Here is a 27,748-nt window from a genome sequence, read left to right on the forward strand (position 1 = left end):
AGGTTTTCTTTTGATGTTTTCAACCTCTCGTCTGACCTAAATAAAAGTTTGAAATTTGTTCTACTATCCTGAGAAGAAGGACGCAACTTCATTAAAAGTCTATTTAAAGCTGTACCATACACTTCAACTACTGCCTTTTTACAGGTCAGGAGTTGGAGGTTGAAGAGAAAGTTCATTTGGAGAAAAAATTGATTTTGCTTTAAGCACTGTTGTCTTGTATGGGTTTACATTCAATATTGCTGATAACCATTTGCAGCAAAAGGATTTTACTCGGGGAAATTGCTCAATCTGGGAGTTACCTATGTAAACTAACCTCTGTTAGCATTGTCACCCATCCCTTCCCTATTAAAAATACTGCATTTGTTTTAAAATTGCTACATAAGGGAACTCAACCTGGAAATGAGAACAGACTAAATCTTAAAGTTTGTTCCCTTTGTTCTTAAACCACGTTCACCTTGTAGTTAATAATTACATTAATGGGGGGAGGAGGGTGTTTACTATTGGCACCTTGTTAAACCATGGGCTAATGTGTTAAACCATGTGGTTACCGTCTCCACATGATCTAATTAAACACCAAACCTGTTGGATTATAACCTGGTGTTCTGTTCAACTTTTGTCCAGCGCAGTCCCACACCTGCCCCACGTGGGTTACCTGGGGGCGGGGGGGCGGGGGAGAAGCTGTGCTCACTTTGTAGTTACGTGTTGCACCCACGGGAGGGCAGTGTCGGCAGTCTGTAGTGACACGATTTCACCGTGGAGGGGCGCTGTCGCAGACCGGAAGCTTTGTAGGGACCCGCCAAACGCAGCGGAAATGACGATGGTAGAGTTCGAATCAGCCGCGCGGAAGGAAGGGGGGGGGGGAAAGTCGGAGTGATACCCAGAGGGTGGGAGAGAGAGGGAGGGGGAAGGGGGAGGGGGAGAGAGGGAGGGGGGAGGGGGAGGGAGAGGGAGGGGGGAGGGGGAGGGGGAGAGAGGGAGGGGGAAGGGGGAGGGGGAGAGAGGGAGGGGGAAGGGGGAGGGGGAGAGAGGGAGGGGGGAGGGGGAGAGAGGGAGGGGGGAGGGGGAGAGAGGGAGGGGGGAGGGGGAGAGAGGGAGGGAGAGAGAGAGAGGGTGAAGACAGTGTTTGGAAATTTAAGAAGAGGTGAATGTGGGAGATGGGGAGGAGGGACATTCAGAAACTGAGAGAACAAGAGGCTGGAGCAACAATAACAGACAATAAAAAGGAGAGTGTTATCCCCAACTAAAGCACAAAGAGAAAGTTCCAAACAGGCATGAGATAAATGTAAAGGTTGGACTGAAGATAAACTCTGGAGGTGGGAGATTGCTGGTGCTACTTCAGATAGAAACCGAAGTGGGAGCTGGTTTTAAATCAGCACCAACTTTTAATTGCTATTTCTTACAAGGAGCATGAGGGACTATAAAGCGCTGCTGGAACAGTTTGAGAAACCATTCCAAACTCTGCTTCACATACTGACCATGGGCATGTCAGGAGCTACCAATGCTTTTCATGTTCTACAGCGTATCCAATCAAAGCAGCCACTCCATTGGAAAACTTTTACAGAGACGTTGTGCCAGCTTGAGCCATTGTTGGAAGGAAAGGAGCAGAACCTTCGTCTGTAAGAGCCTTTAATTGTAAACATTTCTGATATTCTGCTATTTTCTCTAAATTGGTAATAAATCTAAATCCACCAAATTCATTTTACTCCAAACTTTGAAGTCCAAACACAGATCACTGGACTAAAGTTCAGAATTGATGTAATCTAGGCTCATGTGCTCACCTGATAACACTCAACTTTTCATTAGAAAGTTGTAGATTCAAGTCCTCTTCCAGAACTTGAGTACAACAACTTGGTCTGAAAGTACAGTATTGAGGGTATGCTACATTGTTAGTAGTGCTGTCTTTTGGACTTTAGTTGAGGTCCTGACTGCTCTCACCAGTGGGTGTGAAAAGAAATTCTATGGTATTACTTTGGGGAGAACTCCCAAGTTTACTTCAGTGTCCTGGACAATATTTATCCCACAGTCAACATCCCAGAGACAGATTGTGATTGCTGTCTGTGATTTGCTGTATACTGTACATATAGGTTGCTGTGTTTCTGACAACAGTGATTGCACTTTGGGAATGCATTGTAATGTCCGGTAGTTGTGGAATTATAAATGTGAGCTTTTTTAACATTTCCAACGTTACTGTTAAATATACAGATTTTTCAGTGTGTCTTTGAATGAAGACTATATTTATTCCCTCAGATGGTTGTGAAAGACTGTGTGACAGTGAAGAGTAGGGTCTTTTAAAATATAAATATTTTATATATATTCCTCACCCAGGCACCACTAAAAACATTTATCGCACCTGCTTTGTGGCCATGATGTGCATGAATTCTGCATTCAGCCAGTGACTACAGTTTGAAATTGCTTTTTCTTTAAGTACTTTGAGATGTTGTGACAATGTGAAAAGTCACAACATCTCAAGCATGTGCAAGCTATTCCCTAATTTCATAATTTGAGGGTCATAATTTTTGTCTTTATTCTTTTTCTGTACTTTTCTCTATCCCATTGACCCAACGGTGAAGAAACCAATAAATGTATCTTTTGACACTTGCTCACTCCTTGATTTGGAAACACTGTCCCTCCTGTCAAATTATTCCTTGTGATTTTCTATTTGCATTAAGTTGTGAACAGGATTTAAGAATTCTGCAATAGAGTAAGTAAATGGGCAGAAATTTAGGATTTGGAGTAAATTGTGGGAAAGTGCAAGCTTGTCCCTTTTCACAGGAAGAATAGCAAAGTAGCACATTATTTAAATAGAGAAAGATTGCAGAACTCTGTGCAGAGGGACAGGATGTTCTGGTACATGAATCGCAAAACATTAGCATCCAGGTACAGCAAATAATTAGGAAGGCAAATGGAATTGGGAAGCAAGTTAATAGGTAGGACCTTAAAGCGATCTCAAGAATGGGAAATAAGAAACAAGATAAGCAGAGAATTCAAGGGCGAGACTCAAACAGTTAACAGAATGTTAAAAAGACAAGCCTTAAGATCTTATGAGTTTAGCTGTAGAGCATTCACAATGAAGTGGATGAATTAGCTGCAGAAATAAATATAGACAGGTATGATATATTCAGTACTCTAGAGCCATGCATATGGGGTGATGAGGGATGGGGAATGAATATCCAGGGATAATCGGATTTTAGGAAGGAGAAAGAGGAAAAGGAGGTAGGATAACGTTGCTGGTGAAACAGAACATTAACGCAATCCTGAGGAAGGATATTAGCTGCCGAGTCTCCCCATCTTCTTTGCTCATCGTATTTGGTGTATAATCGTATATAAGTAGAATATTAAATATTATTTGGGATGTGTGTTAATAACTGGGATATGTTTTATGATCACTCGCGTCCTCTGGCATGTCCAGTGCAACTGCAAAACTGTGTTGCTCTGGCAATAAATCATGTAAACAAATTGAAGGATTTGAGATAAATTGTGGTCACAGTAATGTAACTCTCAGCTGTCTTTTAAACAATGTATTCTGCACTCTGTTCTGCTACCCTAATGCCCTTTGTATGATACATATCTCGGTACATGTGACAACAATAAATCAAACTCATTGTTTTATTGTTTGTTCTTTTTTAGAAAACCATTGTTTTATCTTTTACCAGCGATGGCCAGAAGAAATCTTCTATCATTTCTTCATCTGGGGAATGCTGTTATACCTAAAGATTGTCTGTATCATCTCATTGGCCAGTTGAGGCAAAACTCACATACTGATCTGTGGACACAGAAATTACTTGATATTCTAGAGCAAGATGTAGAGGGTGGAATAAGACATTTGGAGGGATCTGTTTCACAAACGCAGCAATTAAAATCTCTCTGTCAAAAATTAGTGGGGTTTTCTGAAGAGTGCTCAGATTCTGAGAAAAGATTAGGGTGGTACTTCAGCGAACAGAAGAATGAATCCTCTGAAGGTACTGAAGACAAGCTGGTGTTAACACAGAACCCTAAAAAACGGAAAAACTCCATGGAAGATGTGTTTCACTTGGATGATGGTGAGCGAAATACAATGAAGAAAATCAAATTGTCGGAGGACATTTCCTGTTTGGAGCCCTGTAATGGCCCCGAGAAGCAAGATATCACCACAAGGCCTGAGACCTTATCCCTGGAAAGTGTGCAAGTTGTCTCTCCACAGGCGCAAAGCCGGTTGGATATCAGTGAGGTGGAACAGAAATCACCTCCAAGCACACACAGCAGTCTTAATTTGCCAGAACATGTTAAGGTACAGATCAGCTTCATTCAAATCTATGTTTGACAGCACATGTTCAATATGGGTTTTTCACAGAGTTTGATCATCCTTTGTTATGCTTGTTATCTTCCAATGCCTTTTAAGATTGGGTTCTTTATGTAACTTAGATTATTTGCATTTTGGAAAGTTTTTTTTTCAGGTATACATGCATAGGCTTGGAAATGGTTTGTAATGTGTGGATGAACCCGAGTTATCACTTTGATGTACTCACTAGAAAGAAAGGTGAGCAAGATGGGAGGGAGATCAAGAGGATGGAAGAGTATTCCCAAAGCTCCATCCTATACATCCACTTCCTGAGCTTTGTGCTTTCAGCTGATATAATGACAAAACTCTCAACTGAACCAGAATATTTTACATCCAAGCAGCAGTTGACGTTTCGGCTGCACTTCACAGCAGTGCTGAGGGAATCAGAGGAATCAGAAACAGTATCAGAGGTGTCTTTTGAGTGAGATGGTTAACTAAGACCCGATCTCCCCATAGTTTCTTCAGTCCAGTATCTAACCGACAGCGCCATGTTATCACCATGGGTAAGACAAGAGACCGGTTCCAAATCCATTTCTTAGAATCAGCGTGGAAACAGACCCTTCAGCCCAACATGTCCACACCAAACCTCTGAAGAGTAACCAACCCAGACCCATTCCTCTACCCTATATTTCCCCTGACAAATGCACATAACCTACACATCCCTGAACACTTTGGGCAATTTAGCATGGCCAAAGCACCTACGCTGCACATTTTTGGATTGTGGGAGGAAACCTATGCCAATGTGGGGAGAACATCAAACTCCCTGAGGCTGGAACGAGCCCAGGTCCCTGGCACTGTGAGGCAGCAATGCTAACCACTGAGCCAGCGTGACGCTCTTCTTAATTTTTGTTCTGCCTTCAGTCCCTGATATACTTGGTGTTCTGATGAATGAGGTTTTCCTCCAATCATAAATTCAGGGGATGCACAACAACCCTTTGCTCCAACTCGTCCATGCCGACCAGGTATCCTAAATCCTAGTCCCATTTGCCATCATTTGGCCCCTATTCCTCTAAACCTTTCCTATTCATATACCCATTCATATACCCAGCCTTTTAAATATTGTGACTGTACCAGCCTCCACCACTTCCTCTGGCAGCTCATTCCATATGGCAAGGTGAAAGTGGGTACTGCAGATGCAGAGTCAAGATTAGAGTGGCGCTGGAAAAGCACAGCAGCTCAGGCAGCATCCAAGGAGCAGGAAAATCGATATTTTGGGCAGAAGCCCTTCATCAGGAAATCCATTCCATACACACACAACCCTCCATGCAAAAAAGGCTGCCCGTTAGGTCCCTTTTAAATCTTTCCCCTTTCACATTAAACCTATGCGCTCTCGTTTTGGACTCCCATACCCTGGGCAAACACCTTGACTATTCATCCTATCCATGCTCCTCATGATTTTATAAACTTCCAGAAGATCACCCCTCAGCCTCTGATACCCTGGGGAAAACAGCCCCAGCCTATTCAGCCTCTCCCTATAGCTCAAACCCTCCAATCATGGCAACATCTTTGCTAATCTTTTCTGAACTCTTTCAAGTTACACAACATCCTTCCTGTGATAGGGAGACCAGAACTGAGTGCAGTATTCCAAAAGTGACTTGACCAATGTCCATATCCTCCAACTCCTGTACTCAATACTCTGACCAATAAAGGAAAGCGTACCAAACAGCGCCTTCACTATCCTGTCCATCTGTAATTCCATTTTCAAGGAGCTATGAACCTGCACTCCAAAGTCTCTTTGTTCAGCAAAACTCCCCAGGACCTTACCATTAAGTGTGTGAGTCCTGCCCTGATTTGCCTTTCAGAAGATGTTCAACTACTTTTCTGATTTGTCCCAAAATATTCACTCTCCTGAACAGGCCTAAAGCTTACTTTCACTTGGCCCTCGTTTTGGTGAGGCAAACTGTTGCTTCTGTCTGAATGTTTACTCGGGCTGCCTACTGTTTCAGTGTTTAGCCTGTCACTCACTCCAGCAACATTTTCTGCCCTTCACAGAACTTTTCCTGTACCTTCTGGATTCCTGGTCCAACTCCAGCTCCCATCCCAGCAATCTTCAGGCTTCTTGCAGAGCATTACAATGTTATTTCCCCTTCTGAAAAATACCTTCCTGTTTGCACTGTTTGGCTCCTGGACAAGATTACATACTGTCCATACTGTCTGGGGACCAGTAACTTGACAAGTCTTTGGGTTCTCAAACTTTGTATGAGAGTGTAAAACCACAAGTTTCCATGATTTTTGAACAAACAAAAATAAGCTTCACTGTGTAGAATTAGTCATCGTGTCATACAGAAACAGACTTCTTAGCCCAGATCATCCAAGTCGACTTGGTTTCCTAATGTGAACTAGACCTATTTGCCTGTGTTTGGCCCATATCCCCCTCTACCATTCCTACCAATGTATCTGTCCAAATGTCTTTTAAATGTTGTAATTGTACTCGCCTCTCCACTTCCTCTGGCAGGCAAAAGTGAGGGCCACAGATGCTGGAGATTAGAGTCGATAATGTGGTGCTGGAAAAGCACAGCAGGTCAGGCAGTATCCTTTCCCCCAACTCTACACCCCTCCCATTTATCTCACTATCCCCTCGGCTCATAGCCTCATTCCTGATGAAGGGCTTTTGCCCAAAACATCAATTCTCCTGCTCAGATGCAGCCTGACCTGCTGTGCTTTTCCAGCACCACACTGTCAACTTCCTCTGGCGGCTCATTCCATATGTGCACCACCATCTGCATGAAAAACCTGCCCCTCGGGTCTATTTTAAATCTATGCCCCTCATGACTTTATAAACCTCTATAAGGTCACAAATAGTGAAGAGTCCACATTACAGAAGAGGTGGTGTTACAGGGGAAAAGTCCCAGCCTGTCCAGCTGCTCCTTATAGTTCAACCCCGCCCCCCCGCTTAATATCTCTGTAAATCTTTTTTGCACCTATTGCATTTTAATAACTTCCTTCTTACTGTTTCATAATCAGAATTGTACACAGTACTCCAAATGTGGACTTACCAATGTCTTCTTTCGACGTAAAATGACATCTCAAATCCTGTATTCAGTGCTCTAACCGATTAAGTTGCCAAATGCCTTCTTCCCCACCCTACCTTCCTGTGGCGCCACTTTCAAGTAACTGTGTACCTGCATCCTTGTTTGACAACAGGGCCCTACCATTAACTGTGTAAGTTCTGCCTTGGTTTGTCTTCACAAATCACAACACCTCGCATTAATCTAAATTAAACTTGATCTGCCATTCCTTGGCCAACTGTCCCAGTTGATCAAGATCCCATTGTAAGCTTCTTCACTGTCCACTGTACCACCAATTTTAGTGTCATCTGCAAACTTACTAACCATGCCTGTTATATTCTCATCCAAATTGTTTATATAAATGACAAACAACAAGTGGACCCAGCACCAATCCTTGCAGCACAGTGCTTGTCATAAGCCTTCTAGCACCTCACCGTGGTGTTGATGATACAAATATAGTTGCTCAGGGGTATTGCAAATTCTTCCCTAGCTTTCCACAATGTCCTAGGATACACTTGACCAGGTCCCAGGGATGTATCTACCTTTATGTGTTTTAAGACCTCCAACACTTACTCTTCTGTAATGTGGACTCTTTTCAAGACATTGCTATTCATTTCCCTAAGTTTCCTAGCTTTCATGTCTTTTTCCGCAGTAAATACTGACAGAAAATATTCTTTTAGGATCTCATCTGTCTCATGTGGTTCCACACATAGATGACCTTGTTGTTCTTTAAGGGCCGTATTCTCCTGCTAGTTACTCTTTTGTCCTTAATACAGAACGACCTCAATTATCCAAATGAGATGGATGGGGGAGTCATTTTGTTCGGATTACTGATTGTTTGGATAACTGATCTGATCGTAAACAATGGAAGTGTAAATGGAACCAGGACACAAACCCTCAGCCAGCAGCGCCAACATGTGTTACAACAGTCAACTTGATCAAATCGAAAGACACTCTGGGACGAAGTGGGGTTGTCTTTTCTGTAGTTTTATGTGGGTTCTCAAATGTGTGCCTGGGTTTCTGTCAGTGTTTCTGCTTAGAGCTGTGCTGTTTCACTCATTCAGGCCATTGGGTGAGCTACTCAGGTCTAGAACTGATTGTCCAAAATAGTCAAACCCAAACTTCGTATTGTAGTTAAAGTACAAGGGAAAAAATGCTGCATGTAAGTCTGTAAATGTACTTCCTGAAACTTTCTGCTTTGTATGACAGGGAAAGAATAAGACAGAAAGAAGGAGACAGAGAGAAAGGGGGCAGAGACAATTTGTGAGAGAGAGAGAATGAGATAGAAGGGCAGTGAGGAAAGAATGGTAGAAAGGAAAGTAAGAAAATAAACGGCAGAGGCAGAGCAGGCGAGAAGTTGGAGTTTCTGTAAGTAGTGACATAATCCGGTTTCCAATCTCAAACTTCGGGATCTTGAGATCTTGTTCGGATAATCTGAAATTCAGATAACCGAGATTGTTCTGTATACTTGTAGAATCTCTTTGGATTATTCTTAACCTTATCTGCCAGAGCTGTCTCATGTCCCAGGGATGCACAACTGTCCTATGAGGAAATATTTGTTCAATTAGGCCTGTATTCACAAGAGGGGAAATCTGGTTGAAATGTAAAACATTCTAACGAGTGAACAGACTGTATTTCAGAAAACAATCTTAGGATATGGGGTGAGCCAGTTAGGACTGAGATAAGGAAAACTTCACTCAGGGTAATGAACCTGTGGAATGATCTGTCACAGAAGGCTGTGGGGGCCAGGCCACGTTGATGAAAGAAAGCTAGATAAAATTTTAGATGTTGAAGGCATCAAGGAGTATAGGGAGAAAGTGAGAATATGATGTTGATGTAGAGAATTAGCCATGATTACACCAGATTTGGGAGCAGTCTGGAAGGGCCGAATGGCCTATTCCTTCTCGTAGTTTCTAATCTTAAAGTAACAAATTTTAACAGATTAGACCACCCCTAGGGGGGCAATGCAACAGAAACCAGATCAAACGGTTAACAGAAACTTATAGACATATGCTGACCATTCATGCTAATAACTGTATCTGGGGTCTGTTCCAAATAACTCCCTCTTTCTCAATCTGGAAAAGCCAATCCCTCATATCTCTCTAAAACAGATGTAGGTAGCCCTGACAAAATTTATTTATGGCCCATCATTGTCTCCCACTAAGTTTTGCCTTCACTTTCAATATTTTTAGTAGCTTCCAAACCCAATGGGATAGCCATTTCCACTCGTTTATTAGTGGCATTTAACTGTCCACTAAAACATCTTCTAAAACTGCTCCCCATTTGCAGTCTAATCTTCATCTGTTTCCGTTGTAATTTAAGAAACAAGAACAAGTTCAGACTCTTCCTGTCATTGTCTTTTATATGCATTGAGAATTTCTAAGAATGTGAAGAATGATTTATAAATACAAATTTTTTAATTTATTGATTTCAGTATTTAATAAGCTCTGAACTACTTTGCATATTTTAAAAGGCATGATAAATATATAAGTTTGTTCTATATTAAAATGTTTACATTTACAGTTGTGAGATAGTGACACTGATGAAATGTTCACTGGTCCTTTATTTACAGATTATCTACAAGCGGTATATGCGTTGCTACTTAACAACAGTTTGTGTTTATGAAGTGCTTTTAATATATTGACACCTGTGGAGTTGCCTGATCCCAAACAAATTTCATACTAGCTGCTTATTTGTACCTACCCCACTCAACTCCAAGCTTTCAACCCTGCTGAACCACCGGGCTGCAATCCACTCGCTGCTATTAATGGTCTCCAGTCAACCTCTCTGTAATCTCGACATACAACATTAGAAGTAATGATAATCAATTTGGGGTGCTCTTTGTTGTCAAAGCCACATGTTCAGCTCCTTTGCCTCATACACTGTCACCTCTCACTTCTCTTGATGCTTCTGCTCAGTAACCCTCCACGTTATTCGCTCGAAAACTGTTCTGTTGAAACTTAACAGTCAAAAATCGTAAAGGTAAAAACAATGACTGCAGATGCTGGAAAGCAAATACTGGATTAGTGGTGCTGGAAGAGCACAGCAGTTCAGGCAGCATCCAACGAGCAGCGAAATCGACGAAGGGCTTTTGCCCGAAACGTCAATTTCGCTGCTCGTTGGATGCTGCCTGAACTGCTGTGCTCTTCCAGCACCACTAATCCAGTCAAAAACCGTAACCTGTGGAAATGTCGCAGAATTAGTAAAAGTAGGATACTCCAGTAGAAGTAGAATGCTGTAGATGCTGGAAATGTGAAATAGAAGCAGAAAGCATTGGAAAAACTCAGTAGGTCTGGCAACATCTGTGAACAGGAAACTGCAGTTCCAAAGAGTCTTTAGATTCAAATGTTAACTCTGTTTTCTCTCCACAGAGCCTGTAAGCCCTGAATTTCTTCGGCATTCTTTGCAGAATTCCTTGACAGGTTTGCAGGAGTCTCGATTCGCAAAGACCAGTAAACCTTGTCCCAGGTTTTCCTTTTGTCTTTTCAGAGTGACAAAGCATATAAAGCAATCACTGATATTAAACATAAACCTTCCCCAACCTGACCCTAAGTAAAATAATTAGCATTGACCTCCACAATCAGTGATCAGAAGGATAGTTTTAAGTGGCAAGAAAGATTTGGATTGTTGCAATTACAATTAAACTTTGATTCTTCCATATAAACAAGTTATAGCCGTATTGATACTTCACCCTTCTTAAATTAGTAACAGTGTGATGCCTTATTGCATTGAATTCAATCGATAATGTTCTACTATTGTTTTTCCTCCAGAAGCAGCATTGTCAGCACTCTTAGCTTGTTCGAACTAACATTGCTAAATAATGTATTTATTAACTGCACTCAAAGAAGATTAACTCATAATCATAAACTGAAAACATTAAACCATTATGTAAATGTAAGATACATAACCATATGTAAAAAAATGAGTAGTAATATTGAGGGAAAGAGAGACTGGGAAACAGTAAAATCAAATAAAGCCCATTTAAAGCCATAGGCGGTTATTAGATGAATATTTATTGGAACAAGCCATTTGATTACATGTTTAAGTTTCAAAACCTGTCATTCATATACAAACTTTTTCTTTAAGGCTTGTATACCCAGTCTGAAGGATCTGTTTGGGGCTGAATCAGATGTAAGTGTTTTTTTTTATTTTTATGTCTACTTAAAACAATATTCCTCCTGAAGGAGGTTTATACTCAAAATGTAGAAATAAATTTTCAATAGTCTTCTGATTTATTGGAAATTTGCAGCAATGCTTTTACTTAATGGGCTGAGAAGTGGCAGATGGAGTTTAATTCAGATAAATGCGAGGTGCTGCATTTTGGGAAAGCAAATCTTAGCAGGACTTATACACTTAATGGTAAGGTCCTAGGGAGTGTTGCTGAACAAAGAGACCTTGGAGTGCAGGTTCATAGCTCCTTGAAAGTGGACTCGCAGGGTGATAGGATAGTGAAGAAGGCATTTGGTATGCTTTCCTTTATTGGGTCAGAGTATTGAGTACAGGAGTTGGGAGGTCATGTTGCGGCTGTACAGGCCACTGTTGGAATATGGCGTGCAATCCTGATTTCCGTCCTATCGGAAAGATGTGAAACTTGAAAGGGTTCAGAAAAGATTTGCAAGGATGTTGCAAGGTTTGGAGGATTTGAGCTACTGGGAGAGGTTGAACAGGCTGGGGCTGTTTTCCCTGGAGCGTCGAAGGCTGAGGGGTGACCTTTTAGAGGTTTACAAAATGATGAGGGGCATGGATAGGGTAAATAGACAAAGTATTTTTCCTGGGGTGAGGGAGTCCAGAACTAGAGGACATAGGTTTAGGGTGAAAGGGGAAAGATATAAAAGAGACCCATGGGGCAATTTTTTCACACAGAGGGTGGTACGTGTATGGAATGAGCTGCCAGAGGAAGTGGTGGAGGCTGGTATAAGTGCAACATTTAAGAGGCATTTGGATGGGTATATGAATAGGAAGGGTTTGGAGGGATATGGGCCAGGTCCTGGCAGGTGGGAATAGATTGGTTAGGGATATCTGGACAGGTTGGACCGAAGGGTCTATTTCCATGCTGTACATCTCTATGAATCTATGACTCTATCAAATTATTACTTGATGGAAGATCACCCTTACTAATTTAATTATTTGTATAATTTATATTCAGACAAACTTTATTCCTAACTGTTGATATCCAACAACAGCGGTGAATGATGTAACCACATCAAATTAGTGAGCTGAGAATGCTACTGTTTATGCCAGGGACCAAAATAACTGAGAAGAATATTTAAGGCAAATTATGGCAAAATAGCTACAAATTCTCTCTCGGTTTAATAACTGAGAGAGAAAACCACTGTCGTCTTTTCATTTATGTATGAGGATGTCGCTGGCTAGGCAGCATTTATTGCCCAGAGGGTAGTTCAGAGTTAACCACATTTATTCCATATTGGCCACACCAAGCAAAGATGGCGGTTTCCTTCCGTCAAGGACATTAATGAACCAATGGGTTTTTCTGATTATCAATTCATGGTCATCATTAGACTTTGAATTCCAGATTTTTAAAATTAAATTCAAGTTCTACCATCTGCCATGGTGGAATTTGAACCCAGACCCCAGAACATTATCTCTGGATTATCAGTCCAGCGATAATATCATGAGGCCATCACCTCCCTCATCAGGTCCGTGAGAAATCTAATAATGTCAATGATATCAGTGGTGTGATTTAGGGACTGTAATCACATGAAGTGTTGTGTTTGTGGACAGGTAAATGTTGAAGATTACAACAGATTGTTAGTCAGGTTCAGAACTAGATAGTGCCTTGTCCTCCCCTGCTGTCATTTGCTTTCTTTATCTGGCAAGGTTCTGTTGTGATTGATCCTGAACACTGAATTCTGGGATCATCTTAATTACAGCCCAGCTGCGGTTTATTTCTGAAATCAAATCTATTGTCTTTTTCTTCTCTTTACAGAAGTTGGAAACATCTGACGAATTAAATATCTTTAATGAATGTGATCCAAGCCAGGTAGGACCAGAGTATTTTTTTTCCCTCTTAAAGTAAGAACCTGTTTGCAGTTAACTGAACTTCACATGATCTTTGTTAAGGTGGTGACACATTCTGCCAAATCTCCCTGACCTGGGCCTTCTGTTTGGAGCACCTTCATGGGTAGGTCTGCTACCTACTCGTGTTATGCTTCCCTGATGCTGGTTATATTTTCGGCTCCCAGTATAATTAACAACACAGTATTGTCAAGAGCAACCACTCAGCAGTAGGCATCTTACCTTTGTTCAGTTTGAGTTCTACCGAGGCTCCAAACCACAATATACCCTTGCTCCAATCATGAGCAAGGGGCTATATTCCAGAGATATAAGTTAATTTTGTTTTTTGGCTGGCCAGCATTCATTGCCCATCCCTAGTTGCCCTTGAGAAGGTGGTGGTGAGCAGTCTTCTTGAACCATGGTAGTTCATGTCCTATAAATAGATAGATCCACAATGCCCTTGGGCAAGGTTCCAAGGGTTGTGACCACAGAATGTCCTTGATATCAAGGCAGCACTTCATCAAATATTGCATCAAGGAAACCTTTTAAATAGAAATCAGTAGGAATCTAGGAAAACTCTTCAGTGATTGGAGCCGCACCTAGCAAAAAGGTTGCTGGAGGCCAATTCCAAGAAACTCTGCAGGAGTTACTCGGTAGCTTCCAACCATCTTTACCAACTTCATAAATAAAGTTCATTCTCATCATAAGATCAGAAATGATGATTGTTGGAAACTACCAAGAGGAACCCAGTGGTTCCACATTATTTATTCATGTCTCCTTAGAAACTGAAGCAGAACATCTGTACTGCTTGCAGAAAGACCTAGATAATATCCAGGCTTGGGCTGTTAAATAGCAAGTATTCTATCATGTCACACCTATGCCAAGCAATGGCCCCCTTCAAAAATTGAGAATCTTATCATTTCCCCTTGATGTCCCATTGCTGAATCCCCGATCTTTTGTTTCACGGAGGTTATTATTGGACTAGCCATATAAATATTGTGGCTACAAGAATTGGTCAGAGGCCAGAGTTGTCTGGTGAGTAATCCACCTTGTGATTCCTCAAAGCATGTCTACCATCTACGATGCACACGTCAGTAGTGTAATGGAATACTTTCCACCTGCCTGGATTAGCAGAGCTCCAACCACACACCAGAAGCTCAACACCATGAAGGACAAAATTTCTTATCTGCCGTGAGTGCATATTGCAAGTAGTGTGTACCATTTAACATTTATTGCAGCAACTTATCAAGCCGCCTTCAAAAGCAGCTTCCCAACCCATTAACTTTCAAACCAAAAAGGATAGGGGCAGCACATAGATGGGAAGGCCATCAACTGCTAATTTCCCCTCAGGATTGGGTGCATTATCACAATTCTGGGATATAATGATACTTTTAATTTCTTACATGGAACTGTTAAAAGGTATTGTTATATCATACAGTGTATTGGCCCCATTTCTTGGTAATTCTGAAGTGAGTCTAAAGTTGAACACTATCCCTGCCAATTTGTATTAACAGACCCATCCCCTGACTTGGAACAATATCAATGTTCCTTCACTGTCATTGGGCATAAATCTTGGAACTCTTCTTCCCCCTCCCATTCCCACCAAAAAAAGGCAATGTGGGAAGGTAGCTAACCGCCACATCACAGGCAATTAGGGTTAGCAGCAAGTGCTAACCCTGCCAGCAACACTCACAGTCTTGAAATATTAAATAAACTATCAGCTATGGTAAAGTTTGGCTGGGAATTTGTATTGGCAACCATCAGGAGGTTAGAAAGCAGGTCAATGGTGAGCTTTATAAAGCAAATAGCATCATTTTGTGCTGCTTCCTTAACCCACAAAACATTTATCTCTTCCCCTTCCATCGCACTCCTTTGCTCATTTGAAAATGCTGGAGGCTGGAACAGAGTGAAAACCCTTCTTGTATTTAATCAGGGCTGGTGCATACATGTGGTGTTGCCCCAAGATCGCCCTCGAAAAAAGAAGTTGGAAGCTGAGCTTGTCCCCAGTTCGTCCATTCCAGATCCACAATTTGCAGCCTGAGGTTACGGCCACCTGTGGCTTCTCAGAAAAGTGACAAAGTTTTTTTAAAGTGGGGGAAATTAATCAGGATTTAGTTATCCATCTAGTAATGTATTGTGGTAATTAATCATCTTACATTAACACACTCAATATAAAGTTCCTGGGGATGGTCTGTTGCAATAGCATTCGACTTTTGACTCACTTCAGAGTTATCAAGAGATGGGGCCCAAACACTACTGTATGATATTATCTTTTAATAGCTCCAATTAAGAAATTAAAAAGATTCATTACATCACAGAATTGTGATAATGCACCCTTTGGTTGGACAGTCTAGAGGACAAAATTTCCGGATTGCAGCATCTATTTGGCAAAGTATTATAGTTCAAAGTTTGTGAGAAGATTTGTAGCTCGGGTGCTCGTTGTTGTGGTTCTGTTCGCCGAGCTGGGAATTTGTGTTGCAGACGTTTCGTCCCCTGTCTGGGGGCCATCCTCAGTGCTTGGGAGCCTCCTGTGAAGCACTTCTGTGATGTTTTCTCCGGCATTTATAGTGATTTGTACCTGCCGCTTCCGGTTGTCAGTTCCAGTTGTCCGCTACAAGCAACAAGAGTTCAACACTACTATTATAGGACAAGCCAAACAGAGAACAGCCAGGGAATTCCTAGAGGCATGGCACTCATCCACAGATTCAATCAATAAGCACATCGACCTGGACCCAATATATCGACCACTGCAACGTACAGCTGGAACTGACAACCGGAAGCGGCAGATACAAATCACTATAAATTCCGGAGGAAACATCACAGAAGCGCTTCACAGGAGGCTCCCAAGCACTGAGGATGTCACCTAGACAGGGGACGAAACGTCTGCAACACAAATTCCCAGCTCGGCGAACAGAACCACAACAAAGTATTATAGTTGCATATCCATCCTGCATTGATCTTGTAAATTGTATAAGTTGTTCATAAGGCTTTTGAAAATTGAGTTGCACATTACATTTTTTGTAGCTGGAGAAACTCTGTTCATTATTGCGGCTGTCTGAACTCCCAGAGCACCTCCTGCCCCTGACCTGCATCAAACTGATCTCCTTGTCATCTGATCTCAGTTACAGTAATGCGGCTGTGCTTGCTCGGAACCTCTTCCTGATGAGGGTATGATCATTCTGTGTGCTGTAATTTGGAACTGAAATTTGCAATTTTCTTCCCCCCCCCCCCAGCTTTTTCACCTTAATTGCATAGTCTTTTCAGCCTTTGAAATTTGCTCTCTCATCATAAGCAACACTGGATACCCAATATTGCTAAGCCACAAGTAACTGCAAATGTTATAATTTGTTATAATCATTTGTCTAGCATTGGACCATGCTCACCCACTTATGGAAAGATGTATTGCTGGTCCTATGTTATTCCTAGTAAGAAATCCTGAATTGGAGAGAATGAGTGAGGAGCATGGGCAGTAGTAGTTTCTGAAGATGTTTTCACCACGTCTACTCTGGATATATCAGAGCTAGAGGGTTTTGAGCAGAAAATTTATTTTCACACACTCTGATGAGAGGTGAGATCATGTTGGTAGTATTTCTACTACAAATATTTGATTTGTCCTATCTGTATAACTACAATTATATATGTGTTAATGATGCTTTATGGCAAGATTCGGAGAATTGAGTGTTGTGTGGTCTCTGGGTTTAATAACTTTATAAGGTAGTTTGTACAGAGGAAGTGAAGATTGATATTTATATACATGCATGTGGCTATAAATGATATAAAGCTCTTCTGTTGGCCTACATACCAAAAGCAGTGTTTAATTGAACTGTGAAGTTTGTTAGCTTCTCTAGTTTGATTTAAACTTGTCTCATCATGGTTCAGGGGGCCATTTGGCCCACACAATCTAAATTGGCTCTCTAGAGAAAGCAGAGATTGTCCATTTTCCAGCTGTATCCTCAGAACCTCTATAAGCTCAAGTGCCCATCCAATTTCCTTTAGAAATCGTGCAATGTCACGCTGGCCCCAGTCAGAAGTGAGTTTTAGGTTGCTATCACTTCACCATTAATTAATTGTAATCGATTTAACATTAGAAATGTTCATTGCTATCTAGTGACACTTGCTGACTGTGCAAGAAAACTAGGTTAAAACTTTCTGCGATGCCTCCCATAGTCAAATATGATGTTAACGTTTGTTTTGTGTAAAGGCACAATTTGGGTTCAACTTGACAAATCACCAGGAGACTCAGGTACTAGTATAAATGTGCAGTTGAGTGAATGAGAGTCAGCCTTATAGCCTCAGTGATACTGTAGGTATGGTTAAATACAAAGGCCTTCTTATCTTTACTGATTGTGTCGTGTAACTGTCTCTAACTCCCCATTCTGTCCCTATGAATCTGTGATCTTTCAGTTCGCTTTTCAACAACTCTTATAACCTAAACTTTTATCCCTATTTAACCCTTAAGTAACTGAAACTGTTTAACTCTTAAACCCCCTTCAGACATGTTGAGAAAGGTATGAAGTACTGAAAACAGTTGTATAATCGTGTCCCCAAAACGAATGGCTTTCCATAGAGGAAAGGCAAGTGATAAATAAATGGATTCTGTGTATTTACAGATACTATCACTGACAGAGCCTGCCTCACGCTTTCTAATGGCTGCCATCACTTCATTTTGCAAGAAATATGTACGTCCATCCTGCACTGCTCTGATTGGGCCACTCCTTCAGACTCCAGCCATAGGTATAGTAAGACAATTTGAATAACTGTAAGACTTGCATTGATGGTAACTGCTATCACTGTCTAAAATGACTAAATCATTTTGCTCTTTTTCCTTGTTTTTTTTTAATTGAATATCAAGCCAATATTCACCTGCAAATTTTCCCATTAGGAAAAAAAAAGTTTATCAGTGATTTCAGTAGTGATGCAATGATCTTGCTGTTTGCAAAATTATGTGTATGAACCAGAGCTTTTTCACTTTATGGAACAAGGTACTGAAACAGAACATGGAAACCAAAGAACTGTTAGATGAAGAATGTTTGAGGTGACTATTTAATCTTTTGCAATCCTGGCAGCCACATTGCTAGAACAATTCCAACTGACAAATTGTAGTTGTAAATCTTAGTCCATAACAGACCAGGACACACAAGGTGACGTAAACCCATACTTGTGCAAAGGTTTAGGGACCATGGGTCTCGACCTACTTGATCCTGTTATAATGCACAAGTTCAGCATGCATTCTATGTCTTAAGTTATTCATATACATCAAGTACTCAAAGTTGTGTTTGTATTCCTAAAAATTGACTAAAGTAAATCATAGGTTCCAATACAATTCAATATTGAAGTCAATTAATGTCCTTTGGGCATTATTTTACATGGAAAAAGAAACTTTCTACAAGTTGAAATACTATTGCATACATTTATAAAAATATCCATTCCTAGTTGATTGGTTCACAAAATAAAATATAGAAGAACCTTGATTATCCGAAGGACACAGGTGGGGAGTACTTCATTCAGTTAATCGAATTTTGGATAATTGCATGCTGGTTAACATAGTTTAGCCAAGCATCAGGACCTTGCGATCTTGCCAGATATTCGGATAATCAAGGTTCCTTTGTACAAATATTGAAAGAAACACAATACAGCTTCTATATAACTCCGAATTTTAGATTCATCTGGCTCCATCTAGTGGCTAATGTTACTTGATGCAGGAAGCTGCAGAGATCATCCACTGACCAGCAAGATAAATTCCCTTGGTATGAGAAGGAACCTGTTTCAGTGGGTGAAGGGGCTAGCTGAAGAGAAGTACAGAGGGAGACAAGGCCAGGCCCAGGGGCTGAGGGAATACAGCAAACTGTGAGGCAGAGTTGGGGCAAGGGCAGAATCAACTCCAGGCAGCAGAAATGTGGGATGATGATGTTAAACTCCAAGTGATAACATAATTGAAGATAACATAATAACACAGGCCTCTTTTAAAAAAATGTAAAATGAAATAACGTTAAACACTGCACCCCAAAGTATTATCTTTCGAAAGAAATCTAATTTGATTTAGTTTGAATTTGCAAAATCTGATGATTATGAAGTTGCATTCTCTAAGTTATGTAATTACAAATATGAAAACTACTCTAGATTGACGTATCAAAGCTAAATTCCATCCTAAGAGTATTCACAATGTCGTTTCAGTGAATGGCCACAATGCTGCTTAATCCAATGTGGAATCTTCCTTTATCTCTATCTGAAACTGACTATTGTTGCTTTGGAGCCCAGTTGTAAGCTTGTACTATTGTCTTTTCACATTATAGCAATAACTAGAATATTTTGGTCTGTACATTAATTTTACCAAACTAGACAAAACTCTTTTGCCTGCACTTTCATTTTTCTTAATTATTTGCAGGAAGTATTCAAGTAAAATTGATTTGCAGACTTGCAGAAGACTGCCTCGAACCAGAGCATCTAACAGTGATATTTGGGTAGTTATTCTATTGTTAATGCTTATTGCTTGTATAATTTGTAAATTCCTCTCAAACAATGCAAAGTAGTCAATTCTTAAAATTGTTTTTAAACAATTTGTACAAAAGTTTTTCCAATCTCTCCAAGATAACAACAAAATTGTTGCTTTAAAATAAATTTAAAATGGATGCCTCCATGAAACAAGGAGAGTATTTTCAGCAAAAGATTTTTTTTAATCTGCAGTCAATTTTGAGGGGATTAAAAACTTTTGTACAAATTGTTAAAAGCAAAATTTAAGAATGACTACTTTGCACTGCTGGGTTGTAGACTTGGGACTATTACGCTATTTGGAAAATCTCAACATTCAGCACTGCTTCATTATGCTTACAAAAATGTTAGTTAGGATAAATGCAGGGAAGTGGGTGTTTGAGTCAGAACTCTGAAGCTTTCACTGATTTCTAGTTAGTTATGGTTAAGAATGAAATTGGTTAAGTAAGCATACTGTAACAAAGTGTAGTCCCTTGTTTTGAAAGCAAACAGTAAAACTCCTCCAGCATAATTGAGATAAATGAACAATTAATCTGTTTTTGGACAGAGCAAGAGTGTTAGGCCAGGACTTTGGGGGAAAAAAGAAGATCGATCTTTTACATAAGTCCAATGAGGCAAATTAAGTTTTATTTAATATTTTAGCCAAAGTCTAACCCTGGTGGTGTTGAACTTATAGAGAATAAACCCTAACTAAAATTGGCAGACAACTCAAATGTACATTGTACAACCATTGCTGATTGGTTTCCATAAAACATAGAACATAGAACATAGAACAATACAGCACAGAACAGGCCCTTCGGCCCACGATGTTGTGCCGAACTTCTATCCTAGATTAAGCACCCATCCATGTACCTATCCAAATGCCGCTTAAAGGTCGCCAATGAATCTGACTCTACCACTCCCACGGGCAGCGCATTCCATGCCCCCACCACTCTCTGGGTAAAGAACCCACCCCTGACATCTCCCCTATACCTTCCACCCTTCACCTTAAGTTTATGTCCCCTTGTAACACTCTGTTGTACCCGGGGAAAAAGTTTCTGACTGTCTACTCTATCTATTCCTCTGATCATCTTATAAACCTCTATCAAGTCACCCCTCATCCTTCGCCGTTCCAACGAGAAAAGGCCGAGAACTCTCAACCTATCCTCGTACGACCTACTCTCCATTCCAGGCAACATCCTGGTAAATCTTCTCTGCACCCTCTCCAAAGCTTCCACATCTTTCCTAAAGTGAGGCGACCAGAACTGCACACAGTACTCCAAATGTGGCCTAACCAAAGTCCTGTACAGCTGCAACATCACCTCACGACTCTTGAATTCAATCCCTCTGCTAATGAACGATAATACTCCATAGGCCTTCTTACAAACTCTATCCACCTGAGTGGCAACCTTCAAAGATCTATGTACATAGACCCCAAGATCCCTCTGTTCCTCCACCTGACCAGGAACCCTACCATTAACCCTGTATTCCGCATTCTTATTTGTCCTTCCAAAATGGACAACCTCACACTTGGCAGGGTTGAACTCCATCTGCCACTCCTCAGTCCAGCTCTGCATCATATCTAAGTCCCTCTGCAGCCGATAACAGCCCTCCTCACTGTCCACAACTCCACCTATCTTTGTATCATCTGCAAATTTACTGACCCACCCTTCGACTCCCTCATCTAAGTCATTAATAAAAATTACAAACAGCAGAGGACCCAGAACTGATCCCTGCGGAACTCCACTTGTAACTGGACTCCATGCTGAATATTTACCATCTACCACCACTCTCTGACTTCGACCGGTTAGCCAGTTTTCTATCCAATTGGCCAAATTTCCCTCTATCCCATGCCTCCTGACTTTCTGCATAAGCCTACCATGGGGAACCTTATCAAATGCCTTACTAAAATCCATGTACACTACATCCACTGCTCTACCCTCATCCACATGCTTGGTCACCTCCTCGAAGAATTCAATAAGACTTGTAAGGCAAGACCTACCCTTCACAAATCCGTGCTGGCTGTCCCTAATCAAGCAGTGTCTTTCCAGATACTCGTAAATCCTATCCCTCAGTACCCTTTCCATTACTTTGCCTACCACAGAAGTAAGACTAACTGGCCTGTAATTCCCGGGGTTATCCCTATTCCCTTTTTTGAACAGGGGCACAACATTCGCTACTCTCCAGTCCCCTGGTACCACCCCAGTTGCCAGTGAAGACGAGAAGATCATTGCCAACAGTACTGCAATTTCCTCTCTTGCTTCCCACATAATCCTAGGATATATCCCGTCAGGCCCGGGGGACTTGTCTATCCTCAAGTTGTTCAAAATGTCCAACACATCTTCCTTCCTAACAGGTATCTCTTCTAGCTTATCAGTCCGTTTCACACTCTCCTCTTCAAAAATACGGTCCCTCTCGTTCGTAAATACTGAAGAGAAGTACTTGTTCAAGACCTCTCCTATCTCTTCCGACTCAATACACAGTCTCCCACCACTGTCCTTGATCGGACCTACCCTCGTTCTCGTCATTCTCAGGTTTCTCACATACGCATAGAATGCCTTGGGGTTATCCTTGATCCTATCTGCCAGGGATTTTTCATGCCCTCTCTTAGCTCTCCTAATCCCTTTCTTCAGGTCCCTTCTGGCTATCCTGTATCCCTCCACTGCTCTGTCTGAACCTTGTTTCCTCAACCTTATGTAAGCCTCCTTCTTCCTCTTTACTAGACATTCAACCTCCCTCGTCAACCAAGGCTCCCTCACACGACCATTTCTTTCCTGCCTGATCGGTACATACATATCAAGGACACGTCGTATCTGCTCCTTGAAAAAGTTCCACATTTCCACCACATCCTTCCCTGACAGCCTATGCTCCCAACGTATGCTCCTCAAATCCTGTCTTACAGCATCGTAATTTCCCTTCCCCCAATTGTAAAAACTTCCTTGTTGTGCGCACCTATCTCTCTCCATAACCAAGGTGAAAGTCACAGAATTGTGGTCGCCATCACCAAAATGTTCACCCACTAACAAGCCCACCACTTGTCCCGGTTCATTACCGAGTACCAAATCCAATATGGCCTCCCCTCTGGTTGGACAATCTACATACTGCGTTAGAAAAGCTTCCTGGACACACTGCAAACACCGCCCCATCCAATCTACTTGATCTAAAGAGCTTCCAATCAATATTTGGGAAGTTGAAGTCGCCCATGACTACGACCCTGTGGCTTCTGCACCTTTCCAAAATCTGTTTCTCCACATCTCTGCTGCTATTGGGGGGCCTATAATAAACACCCAACAAGGTGACTGCACCTTTCCTATTTCTGACTTCAGCCCATACTACCTCCAGAGGCAGATCCCCCTCAAACTTCCTTCCTGCAGCCGTTATACCATTTCTAATTAGCAATGCCACCCCCCCTCCTTTTTTACCACCCTCCCTAATCTTACTGAAACATATGTAACCAGGAACCTCCAACAGCCATTCCTGTCCCTCATCTATCCATGTTTCCGTGATGGCCACAACATCGTAGTCCCAGGTACCGATCCACGCCTGAAGTTCACCCACCTTATTTCTGATACTCCTTGCATTGAAGTATACGCACTTGAGCCCATCTCTGTGTCCGCAAGTAGTCCCTGTCAGTGCTACCTTCTCCACAGCCTCCCTACAGTCTTGGACATCCTGACACACAGGTAGCTTACTTGCTGGACTACAAGTCCGGATCCCATCCCCCTGCCAAATTAGTTTAAACCCCCCCGAAGAGTGCTAGCAAACCTACCCCCCAGGATATTGGTGCCCTTCTGGTTCAGGTGCAACCCATCCTGTTTATACAGGTCCCACCTTCCCCAGAATGCAGTCCAATTGTCCAAATATCTGAAGCCCTCCCTCCTACACCATCCTTGCAGCCACGTGTTCAACTGCACTCTCTCCCTATTCTTTGCCTCTCTGTCACGTGGCACCGGCAACAACCCAGAGATGACGACTCTGTCTGTCCTAGCTTTTAGCTTGGACAGGTAGATGGTATCTTAGAACAAATTCACCTCCCTACTATGAAAGTTGAAGAAATTACATAAGTGTTGATACAGGTACAAGAATGCAGACCAAACAAAATTTTAATGAGGGCAGAAAAATTTGAAGAACTGAAAATATTGAACTGTAACAATGAAAGATCATAATCTAGTAAGATTTTCTTTTAATGTATTACTAATTAATGGGATATGTTCACAGGCACATCTTGTCCATTACATGGAGTGAAGAGTTACTTTCTGTAGTACATACACTGTTTGAGAGAAAGGTGAGTAAGCTAGGTGATTACCACGACGCTAGTTAGTATCTGCCAACATGTTGTTCACACTCTCTGGACCAAGATATCTTGGCTCAAGTCCCATCTGCACAGGTGTCTCTTAACATGTTAATTAAAAATGATAAAATACCAGATTAGTCTGATTTATGTCAGATGTAAATCTCATACATTAAGAGATTGTTTAAATTATGTTCACGTGGAATTCATTTGCACTTCTGGGGCCAACTTAAGAGCCCTTTGCAATGCAGTGGTAGCATTGCTACCCCTGAACCAAGACACCCAAGTTCAAGTCCCACTTGCTCCAAAGGTGTGTTAATAACATCTATCACCTGGTTAATTAGAAAAATAAGTTACAGATCATTCTGCTACAACACACATTTCTTTAATGCAAATTTGCTATAACATACTTGACAAATTTGGGACACTTCCTCAAGTGGATATTGGTTATAACATGGGGTTGTAAGAGAGCAGAACTACTATGTTGTAGCAAACCAACTGTATATATATATATATTAAAAAAAAAAGGAGACCAATATGGTGTCTGGTTATCTAAATAGAACATAAAGTTCATAACTAGCTCTGTATCGTTCTTGGGTAGCTACCAATCACTGCCAAGTGTAAAACTACTTCCCATTCATTTCAGTAACTGAACACGTTAATTTCTTAATTTTGATTGACAGAATCGACTTAGAAATGATCCACTGTGTATACCATCTTAGTTAATGGAGCATTTTTTCCCCTAAGATAATTAAATTATAAAATATTCTGAATTACTGTTGTTATGCAGGTATTCCTATTTGTGTATCATGTACGCAATCTTTGTCCTAGGCAGCTATTACAAGCATACCTCCCAAGTCCTGCAAGTAACTTAGGTCAATGCTTTGTTCACCTCTTTTTTGATAAGAATTAACTTCAACCTACAGACTGCCTTTTTAATGCTAGACTATGGAAAGTAGTTGAATTATTTCCAGAGAAAAAATAATATCAGCAGGAATTTTGTGCACTACTTACTGTGCAGATTTAAAATCTAATGTTTGCCCTTGTTAAATGGCTGATCATTTAAAGAGCTAAAGTTTGAAATGTTATAATTTATTTTCATTGACATCTAAGTTACTTTATAGATTATTATTTTCTAGTCAAATGCAGCAAACCAGCAACTGCAAAATCTCTCATGACTGGATCATTTGTTTTCACAATATTGGCTGAGAGGATATTATCCAGGAACTAATTTGCGACTTGAACCGTTCTCATTCTGTTTTTCTTAAAAGGTTGAAGTAACACCTGAACAATTTGAGCAATTTGTTCAGAAGCTAAGCCAACATGCAGGAAGTTTCAGCAAATCAATGAAATACGCCAAAGTGGTGCTGGCTGCACTTACAAAGTACCAGAGCTATGTGAGTATTACACCTGAGCTTTTTTTTAAAAAAGAAAAAGCTCGAGCTGGCCTCTTTTCGGGAGAGTTGCAGGAACAGGAATCCAATCATAGACAATCGGCTTGCTCAAACCATCTTGCCCTCCTGTCAGGAATTGAAATAGTGCCCCTGCCACCACCCTTGCTGCTCTATGTCCATCCACCTAGAAATGCATAATCTATTATATACAAGTGGTAATTTGCAATATCTGACCCATTCTGTTGTTTGTGGCATTACAATGCAGGACATGTGATCAAATTAACCAAAACTCCAACTTATTGCAGTCATGAGGTAATGCTACCATCCGAACAACCCAAGCACAATGATTCTGCTTCTTGGATTATTACATATAGTTAAATAAAATAACAGTATATCCTTCAGAATTTTTTTCCCCCAAACAGATAATATCTCAGGCCAATAAGTGGGGACAGAGGGAGAGCACGATGAGGATCAGGGGAACCTGATCAGTGTTGTGGAAGGAGAGGACAGGGATGAGGGTACAAGTACCGGAAATGGGCCCTGTCAGCAACAGTGGCTTTCTACTTCCCTGACTTTGATTAGATTCCCTACAGTGTGGAAACAGGCCCTTCTGAGGGTTGGTGTGGACTTGTTGGGCCAAAGAGCAACCCAACCTGACCCATTTCCCTACATCCACCCCTGACTAATGCACCTAACACTATGGGCAATTCACCTAACCTAGTGCTGTGAGGCAGCAGTGCTAACCACTGAGCCACCCCAATAATTAGTCATATTTTTGTCCTCTGTTCTGTTTCAGCCTACTCTCTTCTCCCCACCCCACCTCCTGGGGTCAGAACTGATGTTTAGTTATAACTAATCATTCTTTGTACTTCAACTGATGCCATAGCTGGGATTTCTTTTCACAGAACTGAGGGACTTTATATATGTTATCCTCACTTGTAATTATTCAGTGACTCCAATTGGAAAACATACTTACAAACTGGGGTATGATAAAACTTAGAATCAAGAGTTTTCAGGAAGGGAAACTAATTAAAATAGATTTCTTTTTGTAGGTAACATCTGTACACAAGAACATGCTGTACTGCATCCTAGATTTACACAAGACATTTCTGAAGAAGTCAATGCAAGCAGCACTGAAGCACATTGTTACATAAACTGTTCTGGTATCTAGAAGAGGAATTGTAATTACATCTTTTGTGAAACTGGAAGTATTCTAATCCACAATAAAAGTAACTTAACATTAATGTAAAAATATATAATTGGTGTGAACTGAAATAAGAAACTGTAGTTTTCACCATTCAATAGTACAGTTGAGCTTTTGGTCTGGAAATATGCAATCATGACTGTGCAGGGTAAATAGGGATGAGTTACCTAGGGATGAATGGCTATCCATTCCAACTTTCCCATGGCACCTGAAATGTACTTCTCAGCCATTGCTATATAAATTTCATTAAGAGATCATCTACTTCTGAGATGAAGGGGAGGTGGCCTGCCTGATAAGGATTGTGCCTACAGTCATTAAGTCAGGCCCGACAGGTTTTGCCCAGCTGGGAATAAAACTAAAATTTGATAGAACATAAACATGAGTATTGCTCAGTGATGGGGGCTCCCCTGTTCAAAATGAGAAGTTCCAACTTGCAAGACTATCCCTATACAAATAACTTTAACATTTAAACTGAATGAGAAAACTACTGACTGATACAGGCATCATCATTGAGGAGATATTAGTTAATTGTCAGATACTTGTTCACTGAAATCCAAACAATGCTTGGCAAATTAGGTAGATATTCTTATTTCAATCTATGAACCCACAAATGGCTATCAAATTTTTGTTGAGTCGAGATGTGTGCCAGTTATGCATATGTTCTGTCTGCAAAGAGCCTTGTGTGTTAGTGGAAGCAGTGCATTACATACAAAATGCACCAAAAGTCCCAAATTAGTTGTCAAAACAATTCCTTGCACAGTATTCCAACATAACTAGTATTAGACCTGCACTGAAATTCATATACCACACTACCCATGAATGTAGTAGGCTTGACAGCAGCAGCAAGTTAGTGGTGAACTACTACTTGTAAAACAACTAGCCATCTCTTGCTCAAACTTGAGATTCCTTACCTTTCCAGGGTCTAAAAAAAAAGAGAGAGAGAGAGAGAGACTGGGCACTTGTAATCCTTCAACAAAAATGTGTTCAGCAATATTTGATATATTTAGGTTTTATTGTACTTTTTGTGGGCTTCAGCCAAGTTTCTCAAGT

General features: G+C 41.0%; 1 protein-coding gene across 2 annotated transcripts; it reads left to right on the plus strand.

Moving 5' to 3' along the window:
- The first annotated feature begins 1,110 nt into the window (after window positions 1-1,110).
- Window positions 1,111-27,350, plus strand: fance (FA complementation group E). 2 transcript variants are annotated; one of them, XM_072563284.1, is made up of 10 exons: window positions 1,111-1,616; window positions 3,628-4,267; window positions 11,413-11,457; window positions 13,274-13,327; window positions 16,366-16,509; window positions 17,952-18,075; window positions 19,727-19,802; window positions 24,028-24,094; window positions 25,372-25,497; window positions 26,547-27,350. In XM_072563284.1, the coding sequence occupies exons 1-10, from the start codon at window positions 1,408-1,410 to the stop codon at window positions 26,646-26,648; spliced, it is 1,587 nt and encodes a 528-aa protein (XP_072419385.1). In that variant the 5' UTR covers window positions 1,111-1,407; the 3' UTR covers window positions 26,649-27,350. The 2 variants fall into 2 exon arrangements, with proteins under 2 accessions (XP_072419385.1, XP_072419386.1); XM_072563285.1 differs by lacking the exon at window positions 16,366-16,509.
- Window positions 27,351-27,748: the final 398 nt, after the last annotated feature.

The sequence above is a fragment of the Chiloscyllium punctatum genome, chromosome 45 (genome assembly GCF_047496795.1).
Source record: "Chiloscyllium punctatum isolate Juve2018m chromosome 45, sChiPun1.3, whole genome shotgun sequence".
NCBI classification, from domain to species: Eukaryota; Metazoa; Chordata; class Chondrichthyes; order Orectolobiformes; family Hemiscylliidae; genus Chiloscyllium; species Chiloscyllium punctatum.

Coding starts and splice junctions, on each gene's coding strand:
- fance (XM_072563284.1), top strand. CDS start 1,408: ATGAGGGACTATAAAGCGCTGCTGGAACAGTTTGAGAAACCATTCCAA. Junction 11,458..13,273: donor TGTTTGGGGCTGAATCAGAT/GTAAGTGTTTTT, acceptor TTCTCTTTACAG/AAGTTGGAAACATCTGACGA. Junction 16,510..17,951: donor GGAACCTCTTCCTGATGAGG/GTATGATCATTC, acceptor GTGTATTTACAG/ATACTATCACTGACAGAGCC.